The sequence below is a fragment of the Podarcis filfolensis genome (assembly GCF_964270895.1).
Source record: "Podarcis filfolensis genome assembly, chromosome: 13".
In the NCBI taxonomy this organism is placed as follows: Eukaryota; Metazoa; Chordata; class Lepidosauria; order Squamata; family Lacertidae; genus Podarcis; species Podarcis filfolensis.
Window position 1 is genome coordinate 11,219,368 of NC_139615.1, and position 18,391 is coordinate 11,237,758.

Here is an 18,391-nt window from a genome sequence, read left to right on the forward strand (position 1 = left end):
TCATGAAGTATTGGTTTCAAAGACACTTAATAATTAATACTGAAAATGAAATCTCTGTTCAATCTATGTGAGATATTAACAATCTGATTTGGCTTGAATACAGTTCTTATTCCTAATATACATAATTATATGAAGCAAAAGTCTAAACACACAATTCAGGCAATAGTAACCAGAATAGATTTTTCCGTTTTCCAATAAGAAAATCACCAGCTAATTATTAATTTGTTTATTTGTGCCTTATCCTCATAGTCAGGCAGTTGAAACTATCATATTTAAAGTGGGTGGATATTGTGCTAAAATGATTTTGTGTACTAGTGACAAATGATTTGCAGTGTGGTGACAAAGTTTTACCAGCACATCCTGGCCCTGGTGTTTGCTGTTGATGAGGTCAATGAGAATCCCAAGATCTTACCCAATGTCACTCTCGGATTCCACATCTATGACAGTTACTCCAATCCAAAAATGGCCTACCGTAGTACTCTGGACCTGCTCTTCAAATCACATCAATTTGTCCCCAACTACAAATGTGACACTCAGGAAAATGCAGTAGGAGTCATTGGGGGATTGAGCTCTGATATCTCCTCATGCATGGCAGACATCTTAGGTCTTTACAAGATTCCACAGGTAGGATCTGAGCATGAGCTCCATGGCAATGTCTTTTTATCCCTGCCATAAATCTCTTCCCATTAGGAATTTGGTATAAAATGGAAATGACTGCATGAGATATAATTTGGGTATTTTTTTTGGGGGGGGGGGAGAGATTCTAAAAATCATGTAATGCTGAGAATTTAGGTAAGTTAATGGGGCAAATATTGAAAGGAAAGTTATACCAAGAAAGAGTATGTGTGGATAATAATAATAATAATGATAATAATAATAATAATATCACTCTTCAAGGATCTCAGGGCAGTTCATAAGATAAAAATACAGGATAAAAGTACAAAATAAATAGTTAAAACAAAACGAAACAGTAACATTAACCCCCTTCCAACAAACTCATTTAAAAGTCCATAGAATATTAATCAGATTTCCTTTTTTCCTTTTCAGATTTCATATGGTTCATTTGAACCAGAAGTGAATTATCAACTCAAGCTCCCTTCTTTTTATCGCATGGTCCCCAATGAAGCCCTTCAGTATCAAGGAATTGTCCAGTTATTGCTACATTTCAGATGGAAATGGGTTGGGCTCATCACTCCAGATAATGAAAGTGGAGAACGATTCTTGAAGGCCATGGAGCTAATGTTTTCCAAGAATCAGATATGTTCAGCATATGCTGAAAGAGTTCAATACAATCTGCACTCCTCTGGCAGCATCATTGATATGGCATCTGAAACAAGGGTTGTATTACCCCCTTTCCTGAAGAGCAAAGCCAATGCAGTTGTTATATATGGAGAAAGAGCAGCTATTATGTGGTTAGGAGTAGCTCTGAGGATAGCTAGGATGGTTCAGATGATATTTCCTCAATACAAAGAGGTCTCTACAGCAAAAGTATGGATTACGACAGCCCAAATTGATTTCACATTAAACATATTTCAAAAACGATTTCGCACTGATATACAAATTTTCCATGGTGCTATCTCCTTTGCTATTCATTCTAAAGAGCTGCAGAACTTCCAAGAATTTCTTTCGGCCGTAAATCCTTCCTGGGAAGATGGAGATGGTTTTATCAAAGATTTCTGGGAACAGGCATTCAGTTGTACGCTTTCAAACAGCAGTGTGTCACCAGGCACTGATGAAATGTGTGATGGAGAGGAGGCTCTCGAGAACATTCCATCACCTTATTTTGAAATGAGCATGACCGGCCACAGCTACAGTATCTATAATGCTGTCTACGCTCTAGCACACGCTTTACATAGCATGTACTCAGCTAGCGTCAACCACAGGACAATGGAGTACAAGAGCAGGCTGTCTCCTCAGAATGTGGAAGCCTGGCAGGTATTTTTTCCTGCTTCCATGTAATCCTGCAGTGTCACACGTAACCATGGGCAAGTTCTGGAATTTAGCCCCTTTAGAACAATAATAAAATTTAAGTAATTCTATTTATCGGAAAGGGGAGTATTTTGTAACAAGGCATTAAATCAACATTAATGGTCACAGATATTAATATAATAATAATAATAATAATAATAATAATAATAATAATAATAATAATTTATACCCCACCCATCTGGCTGGGTTTCCCCAGTCACTCTGGGCAGCTTCCAACAAAATATTAAAAATACATTAAAACATCAGTCATTAAAAACTTCCCTAAACAGGGCTGCCTTCAGATGTCTTCTAAAAGTCAGATAGTTGTTTATTTCCTTGACATCTGATAGGAGGGCATTCCACAGGGTGGGTGCCACAACCGAGAAGGCCCTCTGCCTGGTTCCCTGTAACTTCACTTACACTAGCAGCAGGCATTTAAAAGGTTAAAACTAATGAGGCAGCCTTCAGCTGTTGAATTTACACTGTGCCATAATTTTGCCACTCTCATCTTCCATCTGCTTCCAAAAGTTCCAACACCTTCCATTAGTCTTATTGGGAATAAGTCCATATAGAACTTTTTATTTTCCCATTTTCCTTCTAGCTCCATGCATTACTTCAGAGGATCTCATTCAACAACAGTGCCGGAGATGAAATTACATTAAATGAACATGGAGAACTGGCATCTGGTTTTGATATTAGAAACTTGGTCACGTTCCCAAATCAATCCTACGCTAGGGTCAAAGTGGGAAGTCTGGATCCACAGGCTCCTTCTGGAAAAGAGCTCGCCATCAATGAGGACAGAATCAAATGGATTAAAGACCTGGCTCAGGTGGGAAATAGCTGTGCAGTCTTCCAAATGCCAACATTATTAGTCATTCAGTGAAACAGAAGGGCAAGAGGTGTAAAGAAAACAAAAAGAACATTCCTTCGCATAATACATTATTTAATTTGAAATTCACTGGAAGACCATTCCATTCAAATGTATGGCCATAGCTGTGACTTTGTCTTAGGCCTGCCATTAAATTCAGAGTAGCAAGTACTAAACAGAGGTGGTTTCAAGCACATGGATCTCCTGCCTGTGTCAATACCAGCCTTTAAGAAGGTTATATATATCCATCTGTTCCCACTGATATTTTATTAAGATTATTTTATTGCAATTCGTTCTGTTTTTAAAATATCATTTTTAAGCTGCAGGTTATTGGTTGTGTGAGCCCTCCCCCATTACAGTGGTACCTCGGGTTACATACGCTTCAGGTTACATACGCTTCAGGTTACACACTCCGCTAACCCAGAAATAGTGCTTCAGGTTAAGAACTTTGCTTCAGGATAAGAACAGAAATCGGGCTCTGGCGGCACGGCAGCAGCAGAAGGCCCCATTAGCTAAAGTGGTGCTTCAGGTTAAGAACAGTTTCAGGTTAAGAACGGACCTCCAGAACGAATTAAGTACTTAACCCGAGGTACCACTGAATATAAATTTGTACTTATTGTACAAATTAGAGTTGGCTGTTCACTATTGTGTTGGTTGAGCTTTCATTGTACATGATATTGAAACTGATCCCCCCATTAAATTTCTGTAAATCCTCTTGAGAGCATGGTCCTTTCAGGCATACCCAAAGTTATAGAAATAAAAAAGCTATGACAACAAAAATAAGGCATTTTTGCTTATCAGAAGTATATAAATAAATAATGGAAGAACAATAAAAACTGTACCATCCAGAGAAGGCATCTCAGACTAAGATGGAGCAGTGGTTGTCAGAAAACAGATGATGTTGCTTGCCATAGCTTTCTTCGGAAACCTCTGGGGCAAGTCTCTAGTTAGTGGCATTTGTTTGAAATCCTAAGCTAGTTCTGCCTTTGGATGGACTAAATATGGACCTTCTAACCTTTTTGAGTTTCTGTGATGCTCAGTACAGAAATTATTCCTCACACAGGATGTGCCACTTCTTCACTTATGAACCATATATCAGGCTTCCTCAACCTCGCCCCTCCAGATGTTTTGAGACTACAATTCCCATCATCCCTGACCACTGGTCCTGCTAGCTAGGGATCATGGGAGTTATAGGCCAAAAACATCTGGAGGGCCGAGGCTGAGGAAGCCTGACTTATATTTTGTATCACTAGCCTTCTGATTTACTAGGGTGCTATAGGATGAAATCCCTACATATTTTTCTATACTATTCCACACCCACCCACCCACCCGGTAATGCTAGAAGCCTGTAAGGCAAGATGAGTAAGCTGTATTACTTTGTCTTAGATGAGAGCATGGGTATAATGGGCATAATTTAAACCTGGTGGAATAGAGAGAAACTGGACTGAGGGACTAAGGGCATTCTAGAGGTGATGTCACTTTGTATGTCAAAGAGGACAAAGTTTCCAGGAGCAAATCCCCAAAATAGCAGTGTACTTATAGAATTGTTGTGGGTGATAATACAAAGACCTAAGAGTGATTTAATACTAGTATCTCCTATCTTCCCCCTGAGCAAAATGCCTATGGTGAACTTGAGACGGAGAACAAAATCCAGAACGCATAAAAAAGGAAACTGTGGTAATGGGTGACTTCCATTATTCTCACATAGATTGGAACATTCATGTACCCAGCCATGACAAGGAAGTAAAATGTCTAGATACCCTGAATGACTGTGTCCCAGTTAGTCATAGAATTCACAAGTTGGGAGAGTGTGTAGTCAGTTTCTGTTTACAGGCTTCCTATTTGCATCTAGTTGGTCAATGTGAGGACAGCATGCTGGACGAGCTGGGCCTCTGGTCTGATTCTGTAGGGCTCTTATGTTATTATGCTTCTCTCATATCTTTGCAAAGGTGCCACCCCTTTCGGTGTGTAATGCTTACTGTCCTCCTGGTCATATGAAGAAAAAGAAGGAGGGGAAGAAATTTTGCTGCTATGATTGTGCTCCATGTCCAGAAGGGATGTACTCAAATGAGAAGGGTAAGAAAAGTCTTTAAGATATTCCAAATCATACGATTTATTGCAGTAAACTCTGAGTAGTTCTTTTCCAAGTTTACCATCACTCGTTATTCCTATGTGTGTTTGTATGAGATGTATGTTAAAGGGTAGGACAAGCCATGCTAAGATATTCCAAATGACACACTTTATCGCAGTAAACTCCAAGTAGCTCTTTCCCAAGTCATTAATTGTGTGTGTGTGTGTTAAAACTAAGAATTATTTCACATTTATATATAACATGAATGAGGAGCCTATCTTTAGAAATATGGGCAACACATTTTAGCATCAAGATCTAAGATCATTCCAATGAAAGAATGGATGTTTTCAAATAAGAAGAGCAGCTCCTGTTCTGTTAAAATATTTTATTTTTTTTTTTTATAATATATTTATTGAAGTTTTCAAATAAAGCATATATTAGATAAGCACAACTTATCATTGTCCATTTAACATCTCTCAATTGTTACATGGGACTCCCCCACACCTCCCGCCTACACTTACATCATTATTAAATTAATTTCAAACAAATTATCATTTAACTCATCTTAATTAATAATCTTAATTTGGTTTGACATATAATTCAGCCTTAAATCTAATTTAATGGTAGACAATTGTCTGCACTGGCATCCAATTCAACACTCAACCAAATTACAATATTTTTGTAAATAAATCTTAAATTTCCTCCAGTCTTCTTCCATCCTTTCTTCTCCCTGGTCTCGAATTCTGCCGGTCATCTCGGCTAATTGCATATAGTCCATCAGTTGCATCTGCCATTCTTCCACAGTGGGTAGCTCCTGAGTTTTCCAATTCTTGGCAATTAATATTCTTGCTGCTGTTGTTGCGTACAAAAAGAATGTTCTGTCCTTTTTTAACACACTCTGGCCGACAATACCCAGGAGAAAGGCCTCTGGTTTCTTAGTAAAGGTGTATTTAAACACCTTTTTTAATTCATTATATATCTTCTCCCAAAAGGCCTTCACTCTAGGGCAGGTCCACCAGAGGTGAAAAAATGTTCCTTCATTTTCCTTACATTTCCAACATTTGCTATCAGACGAATGGTATATTTTAGCCAGTTTAACAGGGGTCATGTACCATCTATACATCATTTTCATCACATTTTCCTTCAACGCATTACATGCAGTGAAGTTCAGCCCGGAGGTCCACAACCTTTCCCAATCTTCAAACATAATATTATACCCAATATCCTGCGCCCATTTTATCATTGTTGATTTTACCATTTCGTCATGTGTGTTCCATTTCAGCAGCAAGTTATACATTCTTGAAAGTACCTTAGTCTTAGGTTCTAACAGTTCAGTTTCTAACTTTGACTTTTCCACTTGGAATCCTAACTTTTTGTCATTTTTAAACACTTCTTTAATCTGAGCATAGTGTAACCAGTCTCGCACTTTGTCTCTCATCTTTTCTAAACTCTGCAATTTCCAGTTGTCACCATCCTTTTCTATTATCTCCCAATATTTTGGCCAGTTGGCCTCCATATTGGCTCTTTTCCGAGCCTTAGCCTCCAGGGGTGACAGCCACCTCGGAGTTTTATTCTCCAGTAAGTCTTTATATTTTGTCCAGACATTAAAAACTGATTTTCTGACAATATGGTTCTTGAAGGCCTTATTTATCTTAGCTTTATCATACCATAAATATGCATGCCATCCAAACGCATTATTAAAACCTTCCAAATCCAAGACATCCGTATCTTCAAGAAGTAACCAATCTTTCAACCAGCAGAAAGCTGCAGCTTCATAATACAACTTTAAATCTGGCAGGGCAAAGCCCCCTCTTTCTTTCGCATCTGTTAATATTTTAAATTTGATTCTGGGCTTTTTGCCCTGCCAGACAAATTTAGAAATATCTTTCTGCCACTTCCGGAAACACTCTGTCTTGTCTACAATCTGCAGTGTCTGAAACAAAAATAACATTTTTGGCAATACATTCATCTTGATGGCAGCTATTCGGCCTAACAAAGAAAGTTTTAGTCTTGACCAACTATCCAAGTCTCTCTTAATCTCTGACCAACATTTTTCATAATTATCTTTAAATAAACTCAGATTTTTTGCTGTTATGTTTACCCCTAGGTATTTAACTTTTTTAACCACATTTAGTTCTGTCTCTTTCTGAAGCTGTTCCAACTCAATATCTGTCATGTTTTTCCCCAAAACTTTAGTTTTTTGCTTATTTAACTTAAATCCTGCCACTCGACCGAAGTTTTGAATCAGTTGTAGAACTCTTTTCAAACTAGACTCCGGCTCCTGTAATGTCAAAACTAGGTCATCTGCAAAAGCTTTAAGTTTATATTGTTTCGCTCCGACCTGAATCCCTTCCACCCACCGGTCCCCCCTAATCATATTCAGGAGCACTTCCAGAACCGAGATAAACAGTAATGGGGAAATCGGGCAGCCTTGTCGTGTACCTTTTTCAATTTTAAACTCTTCTGTAACCACATTGTTAACTATCAGTTTAGCCTTTTGTTCTGAATATATTGCCTCAATCCCGTTCTCAAACCCCCGTCCCACTCCCATTTCTTTTAAATTCCCCTTCATAAATTTCCAAGATATGTTGTCAAAGGCTTTCTCCGCGTCTATAAAAATTAAAACTGCTTTAGTGTTTATGTTTGTTTGTAAAAGTTCCAATATGTCTATGATGTTCCTTGTGTTAGTAAACATATGTCTGCCCGGGAGAAAGCCTGCCTGGTCTTTATGGATTATCTCACTTAAAACTTTCTTAAATCTTCGTGCCAAAACATCTGCAAATATTTTGTAATCCACATTTAAAAGGGAGATGGGACGGTAATTCTTGAGTTGTGTCTTTTCAGTTTCTGACTTTGGAATCAATGTGATAAATGCTTCTTTCCACGATTCAGGCGCCTTCTTCCCCTCCATTATTTCATTACTGACCTCCAACAAAGGTTGTATCAAATAATCCTTCAATGTCTTATAGTAGTTAGAGGTCAGTCCATCTGGCCCTGGTGATTTGCCCTGTTTCAGACTCAGGATGGCCTGTTCAATCTCTTGTCGTGTTATTTTGCCATTTAAAATTGTTCTATTTTCTTCTGACAGCTTTGCTAATCCATTTCTCTCCAAAAATTGTTTAATCTCTATTTCATCTTGTGGCCCTTGAGTATATAACTTTTTAAAATACCTCTGGAAGCACTTTCTAATCTCTCCCGGGTTCTGAATGTTCCTTCCTTCAACCTCTAAGTTTGTTACTGTATTTAATCTTTGTCTCCTTTTCAACTGCCAAGCTAGCAGTTTCCCACATTTATTTGCCGATTCAAAAGTTTTTTGTTTCATTGTTTTAATCTTCCATTCTATTTCCTGATTTATCAGCTTGGAATATTGCGCCTGATAAAGTTTAATTTCTCTCAGAATCGGTTGGGACTTCGGGTTAGATCTTAACTTCTTCTCCAACTCTTTGATACTTTCCAGAATTTTATCTTTCTTTTCATTTTGCAGTCTTTTCTTTAAGGAATTCTGTTGAATCAAGAACCCTCTCATCACAGCTTTACTTGCATCCCAGATAGTTCTTTTTTCCACCGTAGTGTTCAAATTAATCTCAAAATAATCCTTTAAGGTTTTTTGGGCCTTCTTTACAATTCTTTGGTCTCTAAACAGGCCATCATTCATCTTCCATCTAAAGGAGCCGATTGGGATCAATGTCATATCCATTCTCAAGGCGTTATGGTCGGAGCATGTTTTGGGGCAGATTTCCACCTTCCTCACCTTAGGTGCCAGACTTCTAGTTATCCATATTTGGTCGATTCGTGTCCAAGTCAGTTGAGCTTCAGAAAAGAATGTTCCTTCTCTTCCCAGGGGGTTTCTAACTCTCCAGATGTCAACCCAGTCCATATTGTCAGTCATTTCAAAAAAGGTCTTAGGTAGTCTTCCCTCTTTAGTAATGTTCTGGTTCTGTGACTTATCCATATTTGTTGATACGACCCCGTTCATGTCCCCCATCATGATGACGTTGTTGTAATCCAGATAATCCAGCATGGTCTCGTGCAACTTCTTATAAAAATCCGATTTTCCTTCATTTGGAGCATAAATTCCTAATATCAAAATTTTTTCTCCTTGATACTGTACTTCTATTGCGAGGATTCTTCCACTTTCATCTTTAAAGAGAAATTTTGGTGAAAGGCTCTCTTTTGCATAGATCACTACACCTCTCTTTTTAACTGTATCCGATGATATAAATTCTTGACCAAGCCTTTTATTTATTAACACCTTTCTATGGAGCCTAATCACATGTGTTTCTTGTAAGCATATAATGTCCAATTGTTCCTTTTTTAAAATATGAAAAATTTTAGACCTTTTTTCGGGACTGTTACAGCCATTTATGTTCCAGCTCAAAAGCTGCAGAGACATCCTGGATAGGTCTGGTTATTCTTTCTGGGGTGGTACCTTGTTCTCCGGTCCTTGAGGATCCGAGGGGGCGGGCTCCTCTGGAAGTTCTGGCGCTGGCAATCCAAGTCCTTTGTGGAGGTCTTCTCCGTGTGCTCCCAAAAACTTGTCTCTATCTTCCACTGTTTTGATTTTGATCTTTCTCCCTCTGTAGGTAAAGGATAATCCTTGTGGAAACTCCCACCTGAAGATAATTGCGTTGCTTCTCAACAGTCTTGCCAATTCCGTGTAGTTAGATCTAAGGTCCAGCAACTGCTTAGGAATGTCCTTGTAGATTTCAATTCTCTTGCCCAAAATGTCTAGTGACTTTTCGTAGTGCAGGCCCAAAATCTTGTCCCTTTCCTCCTTTGATCTCAGTGTTATCAAACAATCTCTGGGCTTCTCTGTCCTTCTGACTCTGCCAAGCCTGAAAGCAGATACAATTTTAAAGTCTTTTTCCTCTAACTTCCAAAACTTGGCAAATTCCTTAGTTAGAAATTCAATAAAATTATCTTCTTCCACCTCTGGTATTGACCGTATCCTCAAGTTGGTCTCCCTGTTTCGCAGTTCTGTCATCAAAAAGTAAATCTGATGTTCTCCAACTTGTTTGCTGAGTGGTCTTACTTCTTTCTCAAGTTCTTCCAATCTTTGACTAGTATCTTCAGCCAGTTTACGATTTTCACCTACAGCCTCCTTTAATTCTCCAATAGACTGGGCATTCTGTGCAACTTGTCCAGTCAGCTTATTCAAGCTTTCTGTGTTCTGTTCAATTTTATGTTCTGTTAAAATATTTTAAAGCATAGCATTTCACATGTGCATATATCATCCATCATCTTCAGATACATCTTTAGAAAGGATGGCCATGCACAATGGCAGAGCACAATTTAAAGTGTTGGTGCTGACCTTTAAAGCCCTAAACGGCCTCGGTCCTGTATACCTCAAGGAGCATCTCCACCCCCAGCATCCAGCCACTGAGGTCCAGCGCCAAGGGCCTTCTGGCGGTTCCCTCACTGTGAGAAGTGAGGTTACAGGGAACCAGGCAGAGGGCCTTTTCCCTTCTCGGTAGTGGCGCCTGCCCTGTAGAAAGCCCTCCCAGCAGATTTCTAGGCAATAAACAACTATTTTACTTTTAAAAGACAACTGAAGGCGGCCCTGTTTAGGGACGTTTTTAATGTCTGATGCTGTATTGTTTTTAATATTCAGTTGGAAGCCACCAAGAGTGGCTGGGGAAACCCAGTCAGATGGGAAGGGTATAAATAATAAATTATTATTATTATTATATTAAATTATTATTATTATTATATTAAATTATTATTATTATTATTATTATTATTATTATTATTATTATTATACCATTCCGATGAATGGAACTTCTTTCAAAAACTATTTAAAGGAACTTGCAGATGCAGGAGCAATCCTTGGCTCCCAGTTGGTATGAATCAGGTAGGAAAAAACTCTCAAGCTGTCAAGCAAATATTGGAGTGATACAACTTACTCTGTTCTCAATAAAAAGCCATCAGACCAGCTAATACTGTGGTCTGGGTAGGCAGGTACTGAGCTAACAATGAAAGAAAGATCAGGACGAAAGGGGTGTGCTTGTAAGCCACTCTATTCATCACCATCTTCTCCTGTTTCATACAGGGCCTGGCTGGTCCTTCTTTTCATTCCCTCCACATAGGCTGAACTGATCAAATAGTTCTGCCACGTGCTGTGATATGATGGGGAAACAGGGCATGCTTTATTAAGCAGATATGTAGTTATTTTCATATCTTTGCTTTTAAAATGAAGTGTAAATGAAATAATTTGTATGCATCATATTTCTGGTATGTTTGTAGGACTGGGTGAAAATGAACCACTAGAATAATCCTTGGTTTTAAATTGCCATACATTGCAACCTTTTTCAGAAACTTGCATCCATTGCCCAGAAGATAAGCATTCGAACAAGGACCACAATCACTGCATCCCTAAGATCTCAAATTTCCTAGCCTTTGATGACACTTTGGCTATTGTTTCAACTTCCTCTGCACTTCTATTGTCTCTGGTCACAGCTCTGGTGCTGGGCATCTTCATTAAGCACCGGGACACTGCCATAGTCAAAGCCAACAACAGAAGTCTAACGTACATTCTCCTCACCTCCCTCCTCTTGTGTTTCCTCTGCTCTTTGCTGTTCATCGGAATGCCTAATGAGGCAACTTGCCTTCTCCGACAAACAAGTTTTGGCACCATCTTCTGTGTGGCCCTCTCTAGCATCTTGGCCAAAACCATTTCTGTCGTTTTGGCATTTATGGCTACCAAACCAGGATCCAGGATGAGGAATTGGATGGGGAAGAGACTGACATATTCCATCGTCCTTTCCTGCTCCATTGTTCAAGTAGGGAACTGCATTCTCTGGCTGGCAACCTCTCCCCCATTCCCAGATTTGGACATGCACTCAGTGACTGAACAAATTATACTGTTATGCAATGAAGGATCCATCACCATGTTCTATTCTGTCCTAGGCTACATGGGCTTCCTGGCCATTGTCAGCTTCATTGTGGCCTTCCTAGCCAGAAAATTGCCTGACAGTTTTAATGAAGCCAAGTTTATCACCTTCAGCATGCTGGTCTTTTGCAGTGTGTGGCTGTCCTTTGTTCCAACTTACTTAAGCACCAGAGGAAAATACATGGTGGCAGTGGAGATTTTCTCCATCTTGGCTTCCAGTGCTGGTTTACTGGGCTGCATCTTTTCCCCAAAATGTTACATAATTTTGGTGAAGCCTGAGCTCAACAACAGGGAACAGCTAATACGAAGAAAGTAATAAACAAATTGATGAGTTTGTGTTTTCAACAATATTTTTATTATCTATGTAGGATCATAAAAGAAGTATAAATGAATTGGGAGTATTAAACTATTTCAGTTATGTTGTTGCTTTGGAGGGTTAGGGTTGATTTATAGTCTGTAGAGCATATGAGAGAAAAGTTCACAGGAGTAAAGTTCGACAAAGGATATTTAAATTTAAGTAAGAAATAACCCTACTACCCTTCTAAATGAGCGAGACGCTGATTGATGGAGTAGACCTAAAGCACTTAAGTAAAGGTGGTAGATGGAGTTTTTCAGATAGTTAATGTTGATATTACAGTGGATGCTCATGCATCATTTCTAACGCATGGAATAAAGATTTGACTATTGGTTTCTTCTTATTCTATAGGGTACATGGGTGTGAGATTTTTACATAGATATTTGAAGGCAATAAAAAACCAACTCAGAGCAACCCTTACCATCCATTTTAGAGGGTAGGATTGTTTGTGTATTTTATTTACACAATATCTATGCCACTTAACTGTATGGTCTCTCAGTGATTTATAGAAAAGTTGAAGAGGACACAATAAAGATAAAAACAGTTAATACTAATCAGAAAAGTTGCCTTAAATGCTTATTGAAATTAAAAGGTTTATCACTGGGCTCTGCTTTTTCAAGAGGGAGTGGGGCTGTCTGATCTCAGATAGGAAAAAGTTCCATAGAATTGGCCCACAATATCGAATGCATGTCTTCTGCATGATATCAGCTCCTTATCTTGGCCATGGATGATCACTGACTGTGGGTTTCCCGAAATATCTCAGTTATGTGGCAATTATATAAGCAGAGGGTCCTTAAGTTCAATCAATCAATCAAACTTTTAATGTGCCAACCAATGGCCATGTCATCATCCAAAACATTAACAGACACTAAATGTACAAAAACTACAACCTAATATAATAGAAATCTTTGTTACAAGGACAGATAAAATAGAGGATAGTCACATATGGATTGTGTAAGTTAGATCTCTGAGTCCCCTTTACAATTAACAGTTAAATTCTCTAAATGATTCACCCTCATCTTCCTCAGGAAAGAGCTAAGAGTAGGACTTGCCTCAGCAAAAGAACACATAGACAAGTTATTTGTATGTTTTACAATCTAAGAATTGGTTGATGTATATTTTGCTTACTTAAAAACAACAACACCTGACTTTAAAATGTTTCTATTATTTTCTGTAAACCTAACACAATAAAAATGTTAAGTATTTTCATCCTACACCCTTACTATCATTCACATGATTATTCCCCTCATTCCCCCCCCCCCCCAAGGTTGAATGATTAGTGCAGAACACTGGGTGTTCGATTGATTTTAATTCAGACAGAGGAATAGGGGTGTCTGAAGATGTAACAGACTGCCCCAAATACCGCCTTTCTTAGACATTTTAAAACAGATGTTGGTTGCCCACTGATCTGGTATATTTTAGCAGTGGATATCCCATAAAGGATTGATCTAGATTTCAGAAGCATTCTGAAATACCTATGGACTCTGGGGATCTATGCTTGGACAAGAATATTTGCTTCACTAGTTCAGTAACTGATGATTTGTCATGAATAAACAAACACTGCAGAAGCGATTGTCCCTCTTGTAATTATAAAAATACCATAATCAATTCATCTGGGCAAAGCTCCAATGGATTCCTAGAAGGCCACAGAAAAACAACAAGCCCTTCTGAAATCATTACAAGTACCTGTGCTTCATAGTGAGATAAGATTAGGGACAAGAGAGAGGTAGAGCTCTGTCATCTTGATCTGTTTCCATCTTTCCACAAGATAGCTCAAACTTCAAATCAGTATTTCCAAATTAGCATTCAGGGCTTCCTTATGAAATGCTGTTATGGATAAGATGGAAGGATAGCCCTTTGAGAATGTGTTGGCAGAGTCAGATGCCACCCAAGTCATCTTATTCAAATCAGGCTGATGTTAATAACATGTTCATGATGTAAGAACAGCCCTGATGGACCAGGTCAAAAGCCCAACATCTACTACAGCATTCTGTTTAGAAATGGCCAACTAGTTGATGTTGTAAACTGAGAAATAGAGGGTTGCCATGTGTGGAAGGGAGGTGGCAATCAGGATGTTTGTGTTGTTTCTGTTTTTGTTGCTCTTAAACATGTTGCACGAAGCGCACACTGTTGGGTGCAACATAAATAATCCTGTACATATTCCACATGAGTGGTATCAGCCAGGCGATCTCCTTATTGGTGGGATGGTATCTCACATCCATTATGTTTTCACCAAAGTTTTGTTCAACAAGCATCCTTCTCAGGACTTCATTAACATTCCATAGTAAGGAAATGGAACCTACATTTACATTTAGTAATTATTTCTCTTTGTAAAATTGTCTGAAAATTGCTTTGAGGAAATTTAAACTGAATTTTTAAGCAAATATGAAGGAATAGATAGGTGGGTGGGTGGACATTAACTATTGGTAATAAAATTAAATACTCAAACATCTGTAAACTTAGAAGGTATCTAAATTGGCAGCTGGGCATGTGGAAAGAGTAAGCTTTGGTGTTCCATCATCATCATCATCATCATCATCATCATCATCATCATCATCATCATTATTATACATAGACACAGAGTCTTTCCTGTGCATGGCGTAGCTTTGTACTGCATCTACTTATCCTCACATTCAGATATACATTTGCATGCAGAGAGTTGCCACTAGTCAGATAATACTGAGCTTGATGGACATAGTATTTTTTCTCCTGTTCCTTTTATGTTCATTTATCCCTAGGTTTCAAAATGCTAGATGCTAAAGATTCACAGAGATTTTATGGAGCATGAAGAATAGATGATGTTGAAAGTGTTGGGATATAAATCAACCTGCACTGAAGGTTGATATGTCTGCATGGGAAAGGGTAGATACAGAGAGGAATCTAAAAGCTTCCTAGACTGTCCTGTAACCTGTGCTGAATTTCCTTTGGGCTAGACTGATATACTTAGGGTTGCTGATGTCATTTGCTACTTCCTTCTTCTTCATGCTTGGCTTGACATCTTCCATGTGTCTCCTCCTGAGATGCAAGAGAAAGCCTGGCTAGTTGCTTTCTCCACCTTAGTTCCTCAGAATGAGGATCTTTCCTACCTAAACTCTGTGTCAGTGTGACTATATCCAACATTGCTTCAGTATTAAGTTCAACTTCCACTGATGCATTTGAATGCCATCTTTCACCAGAAGAAGTCTTTCCAGGTTCAGGAACACTTAGAAAGAGGCTAAGTTCAAAAATCTGTAGCACACTCCTATAATACAGACTGTGTTTTGGTTAAAACTGTAGAGTAATAAAGAACAAAACAGAAAAAAATATTGGGGATGAAGAAAGTCAAAATCAACAAGTTCTGTCCCACCCCTGCAAATTCTTTATGGATGTCAATTCTGTCTATACATTTCAAGGGAGTATAGCTCTGATTTGGGCTGCAGACTAATGCAAACATGCCTTTGCTTGTGATGTACAAAAAACATATTTCAGCAAAAGGTAGTCACACAAGTCTTTCTATCCAATAGACTAAGCTAAAGATGAGCTTTGCATCTTGTACCCAGTGCCTATAGTCAAGCAGCTGAATTTCTTAGACCTTGAGTAGATGAAAACTGTGATAGAATATTTTTGTACACTCCTGAAATAGCTCATCACTTTATTTGCAGTGTTTTGACCAAGTTCTACCAGCACATCCTGGCCTTGGTGTTTGCTGTTGATGAGATCAACGAGAATCCCAAGATGTTGCCGAATGTCACTCTTGGGTTCCACATCTATGACAGCTACTCTGATTCAAGGATGACTTATCGGACCACCCTGGACCTGCTCTTTAAATCATATCACTTTATACCAAACTACAAATGTGGCATTCAGAAAAATGTGATAGGAATCATTGGAGGCCTGAGTTCTGATACTTCCACATCCATGGCAGACATCTTAAGTCTTTACAAGATTCCACAGGTAGGATTGTAGATTGTGGGCAGTGGGAATTTCCCTTAAAGTGCCCCATTGCCTAATTCACTCGCTTCCTCTTTCCAGTAGACCTTTGATGATTCATAAGAATGATGTGGTTCCATAGGGGTAAATGAAAGGCATCTGAAACATGTGGAATTGCTTGGGAGGGTATAATGTGGTATCCAAAGATGTGAATGAGGGACATGGTTGCAAAGACTGATCTGGTTCTCTGGCAGTATCACCAAAAGACATGTGAGGAATGTTGTTAAAGATTCTCATTTCCTATGGGTGTGTGTTGTCATCCTCTCCCATCACAGTTATCCCTTTTAGTTTCACATTGTCAGTAAAAGGGATATTAAACAAAATCTCTTCATCATCATCACTATCTACAAACTTCTGGCAGTCCCCAGAGTCTTCTCAGGTGCATAAGACGAGAGCCCTGCTGCCTTCCCTCTGCACCATGGTTGCAACGACTGTGTATATAGTACTTGTAATGGAGAATTGCTCCAAATGTGAAAAGAGTAAATATCTAGAGTACAACTTGACCAAGACTGTGAGTGTATGTGTTTTTCAAAGGATGGTGATTCTTCTAAAAACGGCATGTTGGGAATTTATAGGATTGCACTATAAGAAAAGGGCAACAGATAAATAGAATGATTCTGAACTCCTCTTTGCACTCTAAAATGTCTGGATTTCTCTCCATCCACCCAGATTTCATATGGTTCACTTGAACCACAGGTGAATAATACAAAAACGTTCCCTTCCTTTTACCGTATGGTTCCCAATGAAGCCCTTCAGTATGAGGGAATTATCAAGTTACTACTGCACTTCAAATGGAAATGGGTTGGGCTTATCGTGGAAGATGATGAAGGTGGAGAATATTTCTTGCAGACACTGGAGTCAATGCTTTCCAAAAATGGAATCTGTTCAGCATTCACAGAAAGAGTTCAAAAATATGAGCAGTTTTCCAGTAACATACTTGAAATGATAAAAAACAAACATAATACATTGCCAATTTTTATGCAGAGCAATGCCAATGCAGTTGTTATATATGGAGAAAGTGCATCTATTAAATGGCTTGGAAAGTTTATATTGTGGTGCGAGGACCCGATCCCCGCGTCGAGGAATAAATACACAAGGACACATGATATATGGTTAATGGGCATGAAATGGCCACAACTTTATTGATTACAGCAGTGAAAAGGTATTGGCTTAGGCATTGGATGTTCAACACGTGGTGGGTTTATTCAGCAGTAGGTGGAGCCTGTTGATGCAAATCCAACGAAAGCTCACCCCTGATGTCACCGAGGGTCGTGCCATGGCCTCCCGCCAAGCAGGCATCGGACAGAATACACGACCGCCAGATTCCTTTAACGGAATACCCCTAGATTGGAGGCATAGGCGATGGCCACACCTAGCTCCTCGACACAGTACAACACATAAATCCAATGCCTAACCTACCCACCAATACCACAAAAGTTGTGACGATTGCTACGAGGTAGGCGAAAAAACCAAAAGGCCGAGTGCCAAATGGAAAAATTCCTACCAGGCCCCCCAGGCAACCGGGGCGACCAACCTAAGGTCCATAGCAAGGCCAAGTGACCTAGGCCCTAACCTAAAGGGAGTGGAGGGTGGGTGACTCGTGACGGTGCGGCGAAGAGTGAGGCTGAGCCGAGGCTGGCGCCGCAGCATCAAGCTGCCCGGCACGCCCCCCAGAGGCACCTGATTGGCTACCTGCCGGTGGGCGTGGGCGCCAGCCAGGTAAGTGAGGGATAGCAGGGGGCTCCCGCCCCCTGGGCGGGGCTCGGCTTCCGCCCACAACCACTCCCCTCTCTTCGAGGGAGGAGAGTCCTTGTGGTGCGAGGACCCGATCCCCGCGTCGAGGAATAAATACACAAGGACACATGATATATGGTTAATGGGCATGAAATGGCCACAACTTTATTGATTACAGCAGTGAAAAGGTATTGGCTTAGGCATTGGATGTTCAACACGTGGTGGGTTTATTCAGCAGTAGGTGGAGCCTGTTGATGCAAATCCAACGAAAGCTCACCCCTGATGTCACCGAGGGTCGTGCCATGGCCTCCCGCCAAGCAGGCATCGGACAGAATACACGACCGCCAGATTCCTTTAACGGAATACCCCTAGATTGGAGGCATAGGCGATGGCCACACCTAGCTCCTCGACACAGTACAACACATAAATCCAATGCCTAACCGCCACCCGAGCCAAAGGCTCGCCGCCAATACCCTCACAGCTGCAACCAATCCCTGATGCTGCTGATAACGCTATCTAACCAGATGTCGTTTCCAA

At 39.7% G+C, this 18,391-nt stretch overlaps 1 protein-coding gene across 1 annotated transcript; it reads left to right on the forward strand.

The window, feature by feature from the left end:
- Window positions 1–321: 321 nt before the first annotated feature.
- LOC310747320 (vomeronasal type-2 receptor 26-like) lies at window positions 322–16,096 on the forward strand (the record flags this gene model as incomplete). Its single annotated transcript, XM_083581686.1, has 5 exons — window positions 322–624; window positions 1,048–1,935; window positions 2,570–2,797; window positions 11,285–12,108; window positions 15,793–16,096. 5 exons carry the CDS (start codon window positions 322–324, stop codon window positions 16,094–16,096), a joined length of 2,547 nt encoding a protein of 848 aa, XP_083437812.1.
- Between the last annotated feature and the right edge of the window lie 2,295 nt (window positions 16,097–18,391).